This window comes from Oreochromis niloticus, linkage group LG18 (assembly GCF_001858045.2).
Source record: "Oreochromis niloticus isolate F11D_XX linkage group LG18, O_niloticus_UMD_NMBU, whole genome shotgun sequence".
Lineage (NCBI taxonomy): Eukaryota > Metazoa > Chordata > Actinopteri > Cichliformes > Cichlidae > Oreochromis > Oreochromis niloticus.
In genome coordinates, this window is record NC_031982.2 from 11,371,176 (window position 1) to 11,384,077 (window position 12,902).

Sequence of the window (12,902 nt, forward strand, 5' to 3'; positions counted from 1 at the left end):
GTAGTCCCCCTTTAGGTATTAAATTACTTAGGTGATTGGAGACTGACACGTGGCTCTTGCTCTCAGACATGTCTGGGCTTGTGTCATCGCTGTACACAATAGGGAAGTTAATGCATGGTGTTGCTACGTCATTCATATCAAGGTATGGCACTTTTTTTTTAATCACCTAAAACTTTATACCAGGACAGCATAGTATGGCATAGCCCTATATGTAAACAGTGTTGGATGCAACAGTTTACTCTTTGTACAAATAGTTAGAATCTGATTACAATACTAAATAGTTAAATGCAGACACTGTACCTACAATTCTAGATGCAACACAGCTGGAAAATGATTTGAAGCTATACAGCTAGCCTACACTTTATATAATACATCCAATCAATCTCATGTTATAACTCTATGACACTCTGAATGTAGAACTGGCTTGAGCAATATATGTTACTACTGTATATATGTAAGGTTACATCCATGATTAACCAATAATGGTCAAACTGATTTCAGCCAGACTGAAGTTGAAATCTTAAAACTAAATCTGAGAAATAAAAGCAACATTAACATGCTGCACTGTGCAAAAGTCTTGAGTCACCTCTCATTTCTTTATATTTTCTTCCATGGAGTAAGATTTTCTGTCATTTTTAAAGTGGTCTTGAGCATTAGTTATTCAGTCTTTCTGAAGGTTTTCCACAGGTTTCCTTTAAATATTGTCTGCTTTCAAATCATTGTCAATATCTATGGAGGAGATCAGGAAAGGACAGTAAGTGTCTACAGCCATCTGTAAAACATGGTGGAGGCTCTGTCATGGTGTGGGGCTGAATTTCAGCCAGCGGTTTTGGAGATCTTGTCAAACCTGATGGAATTTTGAACTTGGAAAAGTACAGTCTTTTAAGTCCACAATGAAAAACAATCTAGAAGGTGTCTTACTGGCAACGGCTTTATTTTTCAGCATGGTTATTCTAAAAAATACGGTCAGTGCAGTAAAAGCATATCTAAAAAGAAAACCACACAATGCAACACTATCAGTCATGGATTGGCCTCTGTCGGCACCCAACAAAGTTTTTTAAAATACTTTGTAAGCTGCAACACATATTAGAAAAATAAAATACCATGAAAGGTCCAGCAGTCAAGCTACAAACTCCACTGACGGCTAACAGAGTGAAAACAGGTCTTGGCTCTACTCGTGGGAAGCTGCGACGTGACCGAGGAAACCCCCCAGCACGCTTTCTTTCCACTCTTTGTATTCAACTGGACCGCAAGTAATTCAATACAACTCTCCTTGTGCAGGATCATTCAAATGAAATGCGAATGAACTAGAACAAGTGGAGAACTATTTGAACACCTCTTACAGCAATGCCAGTGTTTGTGTGGGCTATGCTGGAGTGTGTGTGTGTGTGTGTGTGTGTGTGTGTGTGTGTGTGTGTGTATGTGTGTGTGTGTCTTTGTGCGTGTCCAGTGCAAACAGTGTTGGTAGGTGTGTCTTGCATGTGGCAAATACAAGCTTGAAATGACTTGTAAATCTAACAGATAGTCTTGCTCTGCACATGATTCCTTGACCAAACTCAGTAACCCAGAGAGAATCTGCTACACAATACAAGGCTGATCTCTCCATAGCAACACACATGGTAACACAAATCTATTTCAGAGCAGGAGTGCAGTGTAACACTTAAACGGACCGTAACACACACACACACACACACACACACACACACACACACACACACACACACACACACACAAAACTAGGGAAAACAGCAATCAATTATTAAATGAGCTTCATGTTCATACTTACTGCCTGTGTATTTTGCCAGCTGCAGCCAAAAACTAAGAGGCCCCCACTGCTCAACACCTACCTCACTTCATTCAGCTTTATCAGAGATAGACAGCGGTGCCACTCCTTCTAATGTGAGCAAGGATCTGCCCTGTCTCTGACATTTAATTGTTATGTCGGGTGTGTTTACTTTGAAGGTGTTGGCTAGCCCTCCAATGCATAGGCCAGTGGAAACATGGGCATCTAATGAGAGCAAAACAAACAGAGGCCCTACAACAACAACAGCGGCGAGATGACCGATAGAGAAAGTTTAAATCAACATAATGTTTCTCCTGGCATAAGCCTGCCAGTAAATCATAATGCTGTAAGCAGATCTGTCTACATCAATTGTTTCGAGTTCCAGCAGACAGTGTTACCTCAGCGTTATTACGGAGCCAACCCAAACACACACACACACACACAATGATAAGATAAACTAGTTTTTTAAAGAGAGCCAGAAGCTGAATTACCTCAACATTTCCTTAATTTAGACAGCTCAAGTGCACAAGCGTCCGGGTAGGATTCAATTAGAAATAAACGATCTCGGTTATAAGAAAAATTGAATGCCCGGAAAGGAGAAAAAATTACATGCTAAACAAGAAGCTTTAAATGGAGAAGAGCAACGTCTGGAGAATCAAATGTTTCCTCACCTTCTTTTAAGGAAATAATCATTCCCCTGCTACCGTTCAGACCTCTTGCAAACACAACCATGCTAAATCCTCCAGACAGCGTCAACGAGACACTAAGTTGGTTGCAAGTGGCACTTTGATATATACTGTGTTGACCTAGATCATATAGAGTGATTATAACCATGTTGGACCGCCATTTGGCAGGAGCTGCACAAAAGGTTTTACTGTAATAGCTTTCCTCCTCTTTCAAGCCATCCATTCTGCAGTGACACATACAACCTTATGTTCTCCTGAAAGGTGGGCTGGCAATCGCCCGGCACACACGCACGCATACATAACGCTACAGTACAGTAAAGCAGGCCTGTTGCATCCAACAAATGTGTGATGCGACAGGTCAAAGAGAGAAAGGTGACACCGGGTTATAAATATTTTTTTTCTTCTCTTCTTTCTAGATCGACTTATTATATTGGCTTTCCCTTAAGGGCAGTTTTATTCAGTGTAAAACTGACTGTTTTGCTGCGCAGCCTCTAATGCCACATTGGGTAAACTGAGAAGAAGTGAAAAGATTAGCACATTGACAGGTTAGTTTGGTGACAGAAAATGAACAAGAAACTATTTAATAATTGATCATCGGTGCCATTTTTCAAGCAGAATTATAACTTATATCTTTCTCAAAAACATTTTAAGCTATATCGTTTTATTTGTGAAGACCTTTCTCTTGTGCTTGGATTTTGACTGCTGATCAGCTGTAACACAGAAAATATAAGCTGACCAATACATTGGCAGGCCAATATCATTGGGTGAGTTCAGCTATTTGCTAATTCATCAGTACCAGCCTTTATAACAAACAATACATGGAAATTTTAAAAGTAAAGAAGAAACACCCTTCAACATCGTATGAGTGTTGACATCGCATAGTTTGTCCACCAAAGCACACTCAGCAACTTCCTGTTAGCAACACGTGTTTGGAGTGACACAAACACAGCAACCGGCGTAAATGAGTAAATAAATAACTACACATAACAAGTGTTAAGAAAATGTTTATGTTTTGTGTTTACAAAAGAAAAAAATATCTGCCGATATATCAGTGTCAGATTTTATCAGATCAGAAAAATAATAAGACTGAAATCTTTCACTAATCTAAAAGTTCCCATTACTTTCATTCTTTTAATTTCTGATTCCTGTAAAAATTTCAAACACTCAAAGAAACTAATATTCAAACCAAACCAATCACACAACCTACTCGGTGGGGGTATTTAAGTGTGTCTATAAAGGTGTGTCATTTCTGGTTCCAGCTTCTTATATGGATTTGCTACTTTTCTCTAATCTGTATCGCTGAAAGTGGATTATTTGGGTGATCTGACCTGTTGTTTTAACAAAACAAAATTCTGAAGATGTCTCCTGGGGCAATTGTTTTATTTTATCTTATTGCGTTTTTACCATTAATATTATTTTTTAAACTGCATAAATGAGCTTAATGCCATAATTTGTCATTTATGGCATTGAAAAAGGAAAAATCTTGTCGAAAATGTTGTAGAAAATCTAAAAATCTGAGATGTTGCCCTAAAATGCTTTATGAAAGTGCCAGGAAGGATTCCCCGGGCTTGTGCTCCCACATGTCATCTTTGGTGTTCCAACAAGAGACAGAAGCCGTGTTAATATAATAAAAAAAGAGTGAAAGAAAAAGGAAACCCACCTCAATTTCTGTGAATCTGAATACAAAGCCTTGCATTTATTTTACCACATTTTAAATTTCAGACAAACCTCCTTTAATTTCTGGCATTGAATCAGACAGACTGTATCCTGATTAATCACAGGTGTCTGCTACACACAGTGTTTGTATATACTCCGAAAAAAAAGAAAAAACAAGTTATTAAACGAAAGCAAATCCACTGGTGTTTATGTGCTACAATGTCCCTGCAGGGAATATCACCATAGCAGTAAGTGGCAGGCATTAGAGTACTTACACAGCCCGGCACAATAGAAGCAGCAATGCAGCTTTCAAAGCACAATGTTACTGAGGCAGGACACAATATCGTACTACCTGCCATCAGTTCAGTGGGCTAGCTATTGAGTTTCAGGGTGTGCTGATACTGTAATCGTATACACTTTATCGGGCTTGTTCTGTCACAAGTGTTTTGTTTAAGGGATTTCAGATGGGTGAGGGGGTATGGGCTGTCTCATTAAGGGTGAGTCAATAAGATGTAACCACGATCCCACAAACGTCTGCGGATAGATAAGCAGTTCTCGCCGTACCAAAATACTTGGCATGGTCAGCCTGAGCGAGTGGAAAAGGGCTGTTACTTAACAGAGTTTCATAGCAGCAGTTCCACGATTGTTTTTCTTTTTCTTTCTTTCTTTCGTCCTCATTTCCATTTTCATGATTGAAACGGGATTGTGTAATAGTTGTGTGATAATAAATGTCTTGTTCACAGTGCCAATTACATGCTGGAAAGCTGCATACAAATGGGGATAATTACAATACATAATGGCATTTTGATTATTTTTGAGAGTGCACAAAGTTCATCGTATTCATCTTGCTTCTCGTTCGGAGGCTTTTTTGTAGCCCTGACTGGTGTCCCACTATGTGCAGACACCTCAGACCATTTCACAGCTTTCAGTGCCTCTGTGGCTCTTGAAATCTCTCAATATCACGTTGGCAAAGGATTTTAAAGACATAACATTCTTAGAGCTTATTAAAATCCCAGATTCTTTACACAGTAATGAGCATGCACTTGGACTATTGTTCATTTAATCTTTATAATGAGTTTTTACACTATAATTAGTGCAATATTGGCTCATTTGCTATTATACAGAGATAATAGTTTCACAGCATTCTTATGTTCTTCACAAACATCGTGTTTTCCATTCTTGCTCACTTGTTTGTGATTCACATTAATGTTTAACTAACTAACTAACCAAAGACAACTGATACCTGGTGAACAACATATCACCTGTACCTTCATCTATGATGCAGTGAAACCAGCAACAGCACCAGAGTCGACCGTCATACTTCTGGTAATAACTTATAACATTATTTTTTAGGGATCTGGAGATCAAAGCAGACTCTGTAGTATGGACACAACTGTAATATTATGCCACTAGAAGAGGTAGAGACGCTACTCTTCATTTTCCCTATTTTTCCTTGCTAGCAGGACCCTGTGAAGTTGGTAACTTCAAGGAAAAAAAGTTTACTTTTCCTGAAGCCACTTGGTCATTTTTGGACGTTTTGCTGACGCTCCAAAATCGAGCCAAGTTCAGAACAGTCGTGTCAAGGTGGTTCGATATAACACCTTTTGCAACTGGTGCCAGCTCAGCCTCAGAAAACAGCTGTGGCATTTTAAAAAGGAGCCTCTTGGTGATATTTAGATGCTGCTGAGCCCTCATCAATGCCTTCCTGTTCCTTTTTTTTTCCTGTCCTGTAAAAACATCACCTTGACAGCAGTGGGAGGAAATGCTGAAGGAGGGGAGGAAATAACAAAGGTGGCAACTAACTTAATAATCATTTTTAAAAACAAACAAAAACCTCCTAGGTCCATCGGTACACTCAGTCATGATTCAACAACTAGATTTCTCAGTGTCACTTTTAAAAGAGTACTCGGTGTGCTGCGGGGGAACATCATCAGCAATCATTATCATCAACAATCCGGTTTAACACTTTCAAATTTATCTTTGTCTGCCTTATCTTTTCCTTCCATCCAAACTACAATAAAACTCTTTACCCTCCAACTTTGAGTAGCCTAAAGAACTTCAAGTCACTGTTTTATCAGCGACTTTGGAACAAATGTGCATGACATGCTCAAGGCTAACTGGATCAAGAAGCATTCATAGTTCTTTAAATTTCCCACCCCCTCCTTCTTTTCCCCCCATTTTTTGTGATTTTGATAGACATATGCACATTCCACTTGTTGTTACCACTTTCACTTCTGATGTCTGTTGAGTTGTTATAACTCACTCCTACCCTCAGTTATCCCCATTTTTAATTTTTTGTACCCAATCAACATTTCTGTCCTCTTGATTTGCCATCTGTTGTCAAACGCAATAACTGACTTTCTTTTAAACAAACAAACAAAATGCTACATATTTAGTCCTCTTAATACAGTGTGGACTGCACTGTGGCTGTTAGGAGAGAGATCTGCAAGCAGGAACATGCAGCAATGTATGAAGTGAGTGTGCTCACAGAGCCAGGTATCAGGGCCTAATAACATTAAGCTGAGCACTGTCTCAGAGCCAAAATATAAAAACGTCCTCATGTTCTGTGGAAAACACAAACCTCCCTGTTTCTAATCAGCACCATTTGAATATTTCTAATGTACTGCCTAAAAGAACACCGCAACATGGAACAGGTGTGTGCGCGCGCGAGTGTGCGTTTTGTGTGTGTGTGTTTTTGGACTTGCATGCGGACGCTTGTGTGTGACCACGCGAAATAAACAAGCTTCCAGGTAAAGAAAGGAAACATCACAGAGTTGGTTATATGTGCGGTAGTTTCGCGCATTCTGTTTAAGCTGCCTAATAGATTACTGAATGACGATTCACACACATGAGTGCGCGCACCAAACGCGTAGGTTAATATGTTCTATCAAAAATCATATCGCAGGCGTGGTCATTCACTGAAAATCTTAGGAGCAGTTTGTTTTGTCATCTGGAGCTGTCTCCGAAACCGCATGATAAAATGTGGAGAGGAGGGGAAGGGAGGAGGGGAGAAAAATCTACCTTGTGAAGGTCTATGCGTATCCTCTCCTCTCCTTTATGTGGACTCTCGGGCCACAGGTGATAGCTCGAGCCGTAGTTGGGGCTGTCTTTGCTGCTGTTGCTGCCGGTAGTCGCGGACGAGTTCCCCGCGTATGCCTGTTGTGTTACCGGGGGGGTTACGCGGGAGTCGCGGTTGTGTGGCTGGTCGCTCTGCGCGGTGATCCTCCCAGACTTATTGCGGTCTTGTTCACAGTGCTGCGGACGCTGGGGACAGAGCCCCAGTGCGCCTTGCTGCCGCTGCTGCCGCTGCTGCTGCTCTTGCTGTTGCAGCAGTGGAGCCCGATGAGTCCTACATAGCTCTCCTGAGTCGCTGGCGCAGTAGTTGATAGGCAAGCTGCTCCCCACCAGTAGCTGTTGCTGCGCTCGTAATTGTGGGATCTGTTGCTGCTGCTGCTGCTGCTGCAGGTCCTGAGTCTGAAACTCGAATGCTCTCCTAGCCTCGGTTGACTCGCATACATTTAAAGAGCGCCCTTTCTGTGAGTTTGCACGGATTTCTTCAGGGGAGGGGTCTTTCTGCTGGAGTCTTAAATGACAGTGCTGCTGCTGATGCTGTTGCTGCTGCTGATGCTGTTGCTGCTGCTGCTGTTGCTGCAACAACTGCCTGTGGTCTCGGTGCCCTCCTGCTCCTCCTCCTCCTCCCCTGCAGCGTTCCACGATGCTTGCCTGTTGGTAATTACTGGCACTCCTTCGGAGACGATCCCCCCTCTTAGATTCCCGGGAAAAGAGCAGAGAGGAAGAGGACGACGTTGGTGGCGGCGGAATAGGCGGCGGAATAGGCGGGGAGGGATGAGGTGGGAGAGGCTGGAAAGGATGGGGCTGGTTTTGAGACAAGCTCGCCTCCTGCTCTGAAAAACTGCAGTGGCAGCTCGGAAAAACGGGCTGCTTCTCTGACTGCGGCGGCGGAGGCTGCTGCTGCTGCTGCTGCAGCTGAGAGCCGGCCGGGGCCCAGGGATCCTGGTGCAGGTGTGCCGGCTGCCCGGTGTTAGGTTCACTGACTCGGTGTGAAGGTCGCTGGGCGGTGTCGTAGCTAGCCAGAGGTAGAGGGTCGCCGCTGTGAACAGGTCTCCGAGAGGGCTGGCTCAGACAGGGGAGCTCCTGGAGGCTCTGGCGATGAGCGGCGGTGGTAGAAGTGCGATCTCGGTGGTGAGAAGAGGGCGGGGGCGGCAGGCTGAAAACAGGCGCGACTTGGTCTCGGCTCTGCTTGCTGTTTCCTCGGTTTTCGTCGGGGATTTGGTGCTGATGGACAGCTCCCGCGTACCGATGCCGCATCCCCTTGATCGCCTCGTCTCGCTGTGGTTGCTCCTTTGCCGTGCAGAGCTCCGACACCCGTTCATTGCGATCAGTCCCAGCAGAATAGGACCGACTTGTATCATTGGTAGGTTTGACCAAGACCTGCCTTAAAACGTCACTATACAGCCAAAACACCGCCTTCGACTCAATATCGGTCCATTCCCTGCCATGCGCACAGGTTGCAGCAGATCGATCACTCCCGAGTGTTAAAGATTGGCCTATTACAGGAGCGGGACTATGCAAGAACGGTGTTTAAATCCCGCACACTGACGGGTCGATCATGTTAAGCCACTGCGGACCTAATGCATCGAGTTTGTCAGTGTTGCCATAACCGCCTTGTATAATCAGAAATCACTTTTTTTACTGCTACGTCACCCTTATCCAGCATGCCCACATACATCCCGAGCGTCACTAAAATTTATGACCAACTCTGCATGATTGCCTGGTTTGTAAAGTATCCGCATGTTTAAAGAAAAAACACGACGGCAACAATTTGTGTCTGTTTGCACATCACCTTTCCACTTGTTGGTCCATGGAAAGCACATAAAATCAACAGGCGTGTAGCCGATTACCTCATGCTATACAGCACAAGCCTTGCAGTATGGAATTTAATAATTCATGTGCATAGTTTTTGTATTACCAGGCAGAAATATTAAGAATGGGTGCTGCATTCAGCGCCCGCAGTCACCTCTCGCAGGCTGCCGTGTGTGACGCGCAGCTCGCAGCTGTTGCATGCTCTCACTAAGACATTGTACAGGCTTCACTGTCACAGCTGTGAGGGGATCGGTTAGATGGAGACAGAGAGAGGGGCTGGGCGCAGACGGCACTGGTGCTGGAGGGGTTAAGACACGCATTTCTAAAATAGCCTATACTTGCCGGGGTGTCAAGTGGCCAGAGGACTGTCCGTCAAATGTCTGTTAGTGTCATGCAGCCGGGAGGATTACTCATCCAATAATAGACAACTTGAAGTACACAAGTTCAGATATATGTATATTTTTAAAGTCTGCCTATTTATAATAGTCATATGTAGAGATAAAAAGTATTCTACACGTCAGTACTTGTAAAACCCTGTTGGCTAAACTGCAGACCTCTTTCTGTATGTCTGTGCTTTTTTTCCCCAGCTGTGCTGTAAAGGAGGGATAGTAATACAAAAAGAGATTTCATTTAATTTTTTAAAAAATTGTTGGAAAATACCCCTTTGATTTAGTAGGACCATTACATTTTGTTGCTTTGGTTGAAATTTATTATAGAACTGAGGTCTATTAAGTACATGGATTTTCTTCTGCAGCACATTTAAAGCTTCTCCTTCAGAGGGGCACATAAAAATAGAGTAGCAATAAATTACAGCATGTGAATGCATCGGGGATTAATCAGTAGAAATAAATGATTTCAAAGAAAACAAACCCATCGGACCAACGTGCTTTAATGAAGGCCACTTCCACAGGTGTTGTGCTTCTAAAAGCAGAATCACCGTTTGTCTTGAACCCCTGATTGTGAAACTTCTCGACATTTGATGGTCAGACATTAGAAGTCTTGGTGCAGAATAGGGATAAGAAATAATAGATCAAAGACTGAAGCTGAGTAAGAGATGCCTTTTACAGGACTTTGATCCTATATGATGTGTGGAAATCTGTCTATTAAATTCGTTTCCTATTGTCCCAGGTAAACAGCTTTCTTTAGAGTTGTGTCTGTTCAACTGATTTGTGTTGTAAATCTGGGATTCTACAAGGGTGGAGAGATGTTTTCCTTTCTTTCTTTTTTGTTTTGCTTGTTATGCCCCTCTGTGACCCCTATTTTCTTTTTAGAGGCAGCAGCGACTTTTATGGCAGCTGTGAGGATTATTTATCCAATAATAGAAAGTCTGTCTATTAAAATTACTCCCCTGAAGAGTTAAAGGGTATTCTACTGTATAGCACTGTATAGATTTACCAGCCACTTTGTTATCGACACCTGTTCAAGTGCTTGTTAACATGAATATCTAACAAGCCAATCACATAGCAGTAACATTTAGGCATGTAGACATGGTCCAGACAACCTGCTGAAATTTAAAGCGAGCATCAGAATGGAAAAGAAAACTGATTTTAGTGACTCTGAAGTGCTGATCTGTGTGGGATTTTCCCACACAAACATCTCTAGGGTTTACAGCAAATGCTCCAAAAAAAAAAAAAAAAACAGACTGCAATGTGCAGCAGTTCTCTGGGTGAAATGCCTTGTTGATAGTAGACAATCAAAATTATCCAGAAGAGCATCTCTGAATGCATAACACGTTGAACGTCCAAGCAGATCAGCTACAACACCTGAAGAGCACATCTAGTGAGATGCTTAGAATGAGAAACTGAGGCTACAGTTCATATGGGCTTGCTGAAATTGGACAGAATTTGGATTAAGCAAATTGAAAGCCTGGATCCATCCTGTCCTAATGGTTCAGGCTGGCGGTGATGGTGAAATGGTGTGAGGGATATTTTCTTGGAACACTCGTGGAACACTTGTGACAGCTCCATGTCACAAAGCTCAGATAATTTTAAATTGGTTTTCTTCAACATGACATTGAGTTCACTGTATTCAAATGGCCTCCACAGTCACTAGATCTCAATCCAACAGACCACATTTAGGATGAGGTTGAACAGGAAATTTTAATCTTGGATGTGCAGCCGACAAATCTGCAGCAACTGTGTGATGCCAATCTGTGGAGCAAAATCTCTGAGGATGTTTCCAGCATCTTATTGAATCTATGTCATGGAGAATATAGACAAGTTTTAATGCATTTATTAGGTACACTAGCAAGGTGTGCCTAATAAAGTGACCAGTGAATGTATGTGTACATTGAAACTGGTCTTCACAGGGAATTGCTCAATTGAATCAGACCTGTGAGCTTTGTCCACTTCACAGTCAGTATGCAAAGCGGGTGAGTGAACCTTTTCACCGTGTGGATATGTGACTGTTGTATTGAAAAAGACTTCTGCATGCTTTTGTAGTTTCATGGTCTGTTGGACAGTATGTCAAAGTGTAGGCACAAACAACTCAAACACAGCATTTTAGCCAAGAGAGAGAAGCGGAGACTGAGCCAAAGAGACAGGAGAGGATAGAGGATAGAGATGAAGATGAAGCCAACTTTTACATCATACATTAGCCATTCTTAATAAGTAATAATCCTTCCCTTAAAGCTGGCTCAGCCGTTTGAAGGTTTGATGGGTCCGAAGACTGCAGAGGTGGCACACTTTGCCTAACCGCTGGAAGAAAGCTGTGGTACACTCTGTTTTATAGCTATGTGAAGTACTGCAGGAATTTGGAGTAGAGCTCTGGCCAAGGCTGCATTAGAAACCTGAGCATTTTCATTAAGTAATTGGTCACTGTGACCTGTGTGAGTTCCTAAGCAAGATGGAGTTTCATTTGCTAGTTTGGGAAGCAATGTTACTGCTTCCACATGAATAATTAAACCGAACTTTACAACTGCTGGACACACACAAACACCCATCCACCAACCAGCCACACATGCCAAAACCCACACTTTATATCTCAGTTTTCCTTTTTTTTTTTTTCTCCCTTCCTCCTGGTCCAGGCCTGCAAAACAGCATATTGTGTGTCCTCGTCTCTGTTGGCTGCTGTAGGGAGAAGCGGCAGATCTGTGACACTAAAATGGTAGAGGAGGAAACATGGAGGAGGCCAGTGGCTGCAGCGTGTAACACAGGAAGTAGATAAGAAACCTGTAATTACAGAGAAAGAGAAAACCAACCAGGGTGAAGCGGAGAGATGTGTAAGAATTTGTGTGTGCGTGAGAGAAAGAGAGGAAGAAACTGATAGTGTGTGCATATGTGAGAGAAACTGGACAAAGAGAGAGAGATATCTAAAAGAGCAGGTGCACCATCACAGAACAGATCAAAAGAGTTCAATTGAAAAGAAGAGGAAAACAAAAAATGTGCTGTAGCGTGACATAAACCAAAAAATGATTATACACAGGTACAGAGATTAGCCATTAGCAAAACACAGAAAACAGCCACACTGAAAGACACGTCATACCTGTTTCTAATGTTCTTTGCATCTCACTATATTTTGTGTAATATATCCAATAGCATTTATTTAATATTAATGTGACCAGCTTTACATTTACAGTATTAGGTAAACTGATGTGACTTTGACTGAGCTGTTTGGCACGACTTGCTCAGAGACACTTTAATTGAGCACATGTGGGGTTTCAAACCAGAGTCCAGCTCCTTGTTACCAGCTGCGACACTATAGCAGGTATTGTTTTCAGCTTGTGCGTCTGTGTTTGGTGTTTGTGTGTGTATATGTGTACTTGAGTCATCATTGCAAAACAGCACTCTGCTCCTGGTGACATTTACTGTAACATGAACTAACCTAAAGGTGGTTTTAACTGTTTTAGCATAAAGTACAACAAAGCTGAAGACAAATGGACATCACATCCTCTG

General features: G+C 42.3%; 1 protein-coding gene across 2 annotated transcripts in view; it reads right to left on the reverse strand.

The window, feature by feature from the left end:
- kcnn1a (potassium intermediate/small conductance calcium-activated channel, subfamily N, member 1a) overlaps positions 1-8,593 on the reverse strand; it is a 61,344-nt gene extending 52,751 nt beyond the window's left edge. The window contains exon 1 of one of the 2 annotated variants that reach the window (XM_003438008.5): positions 7,147-8,593. In XM_003438008.5, the coding sequence (XP_003438056.2) occupies positions 7,147-8,454 (1,308 nt within the window). In that variant the 5' untranslated portion in view covers positions 8,455-8,593. The remainder of the gene's footprint in view (positions 1-7,146) is intronic. The other variant, XM_005476079.4, reaches the window with a different exon arrangement.
- Positions 8,594-12,902: the final 4,309 nt, after the last annotated feature.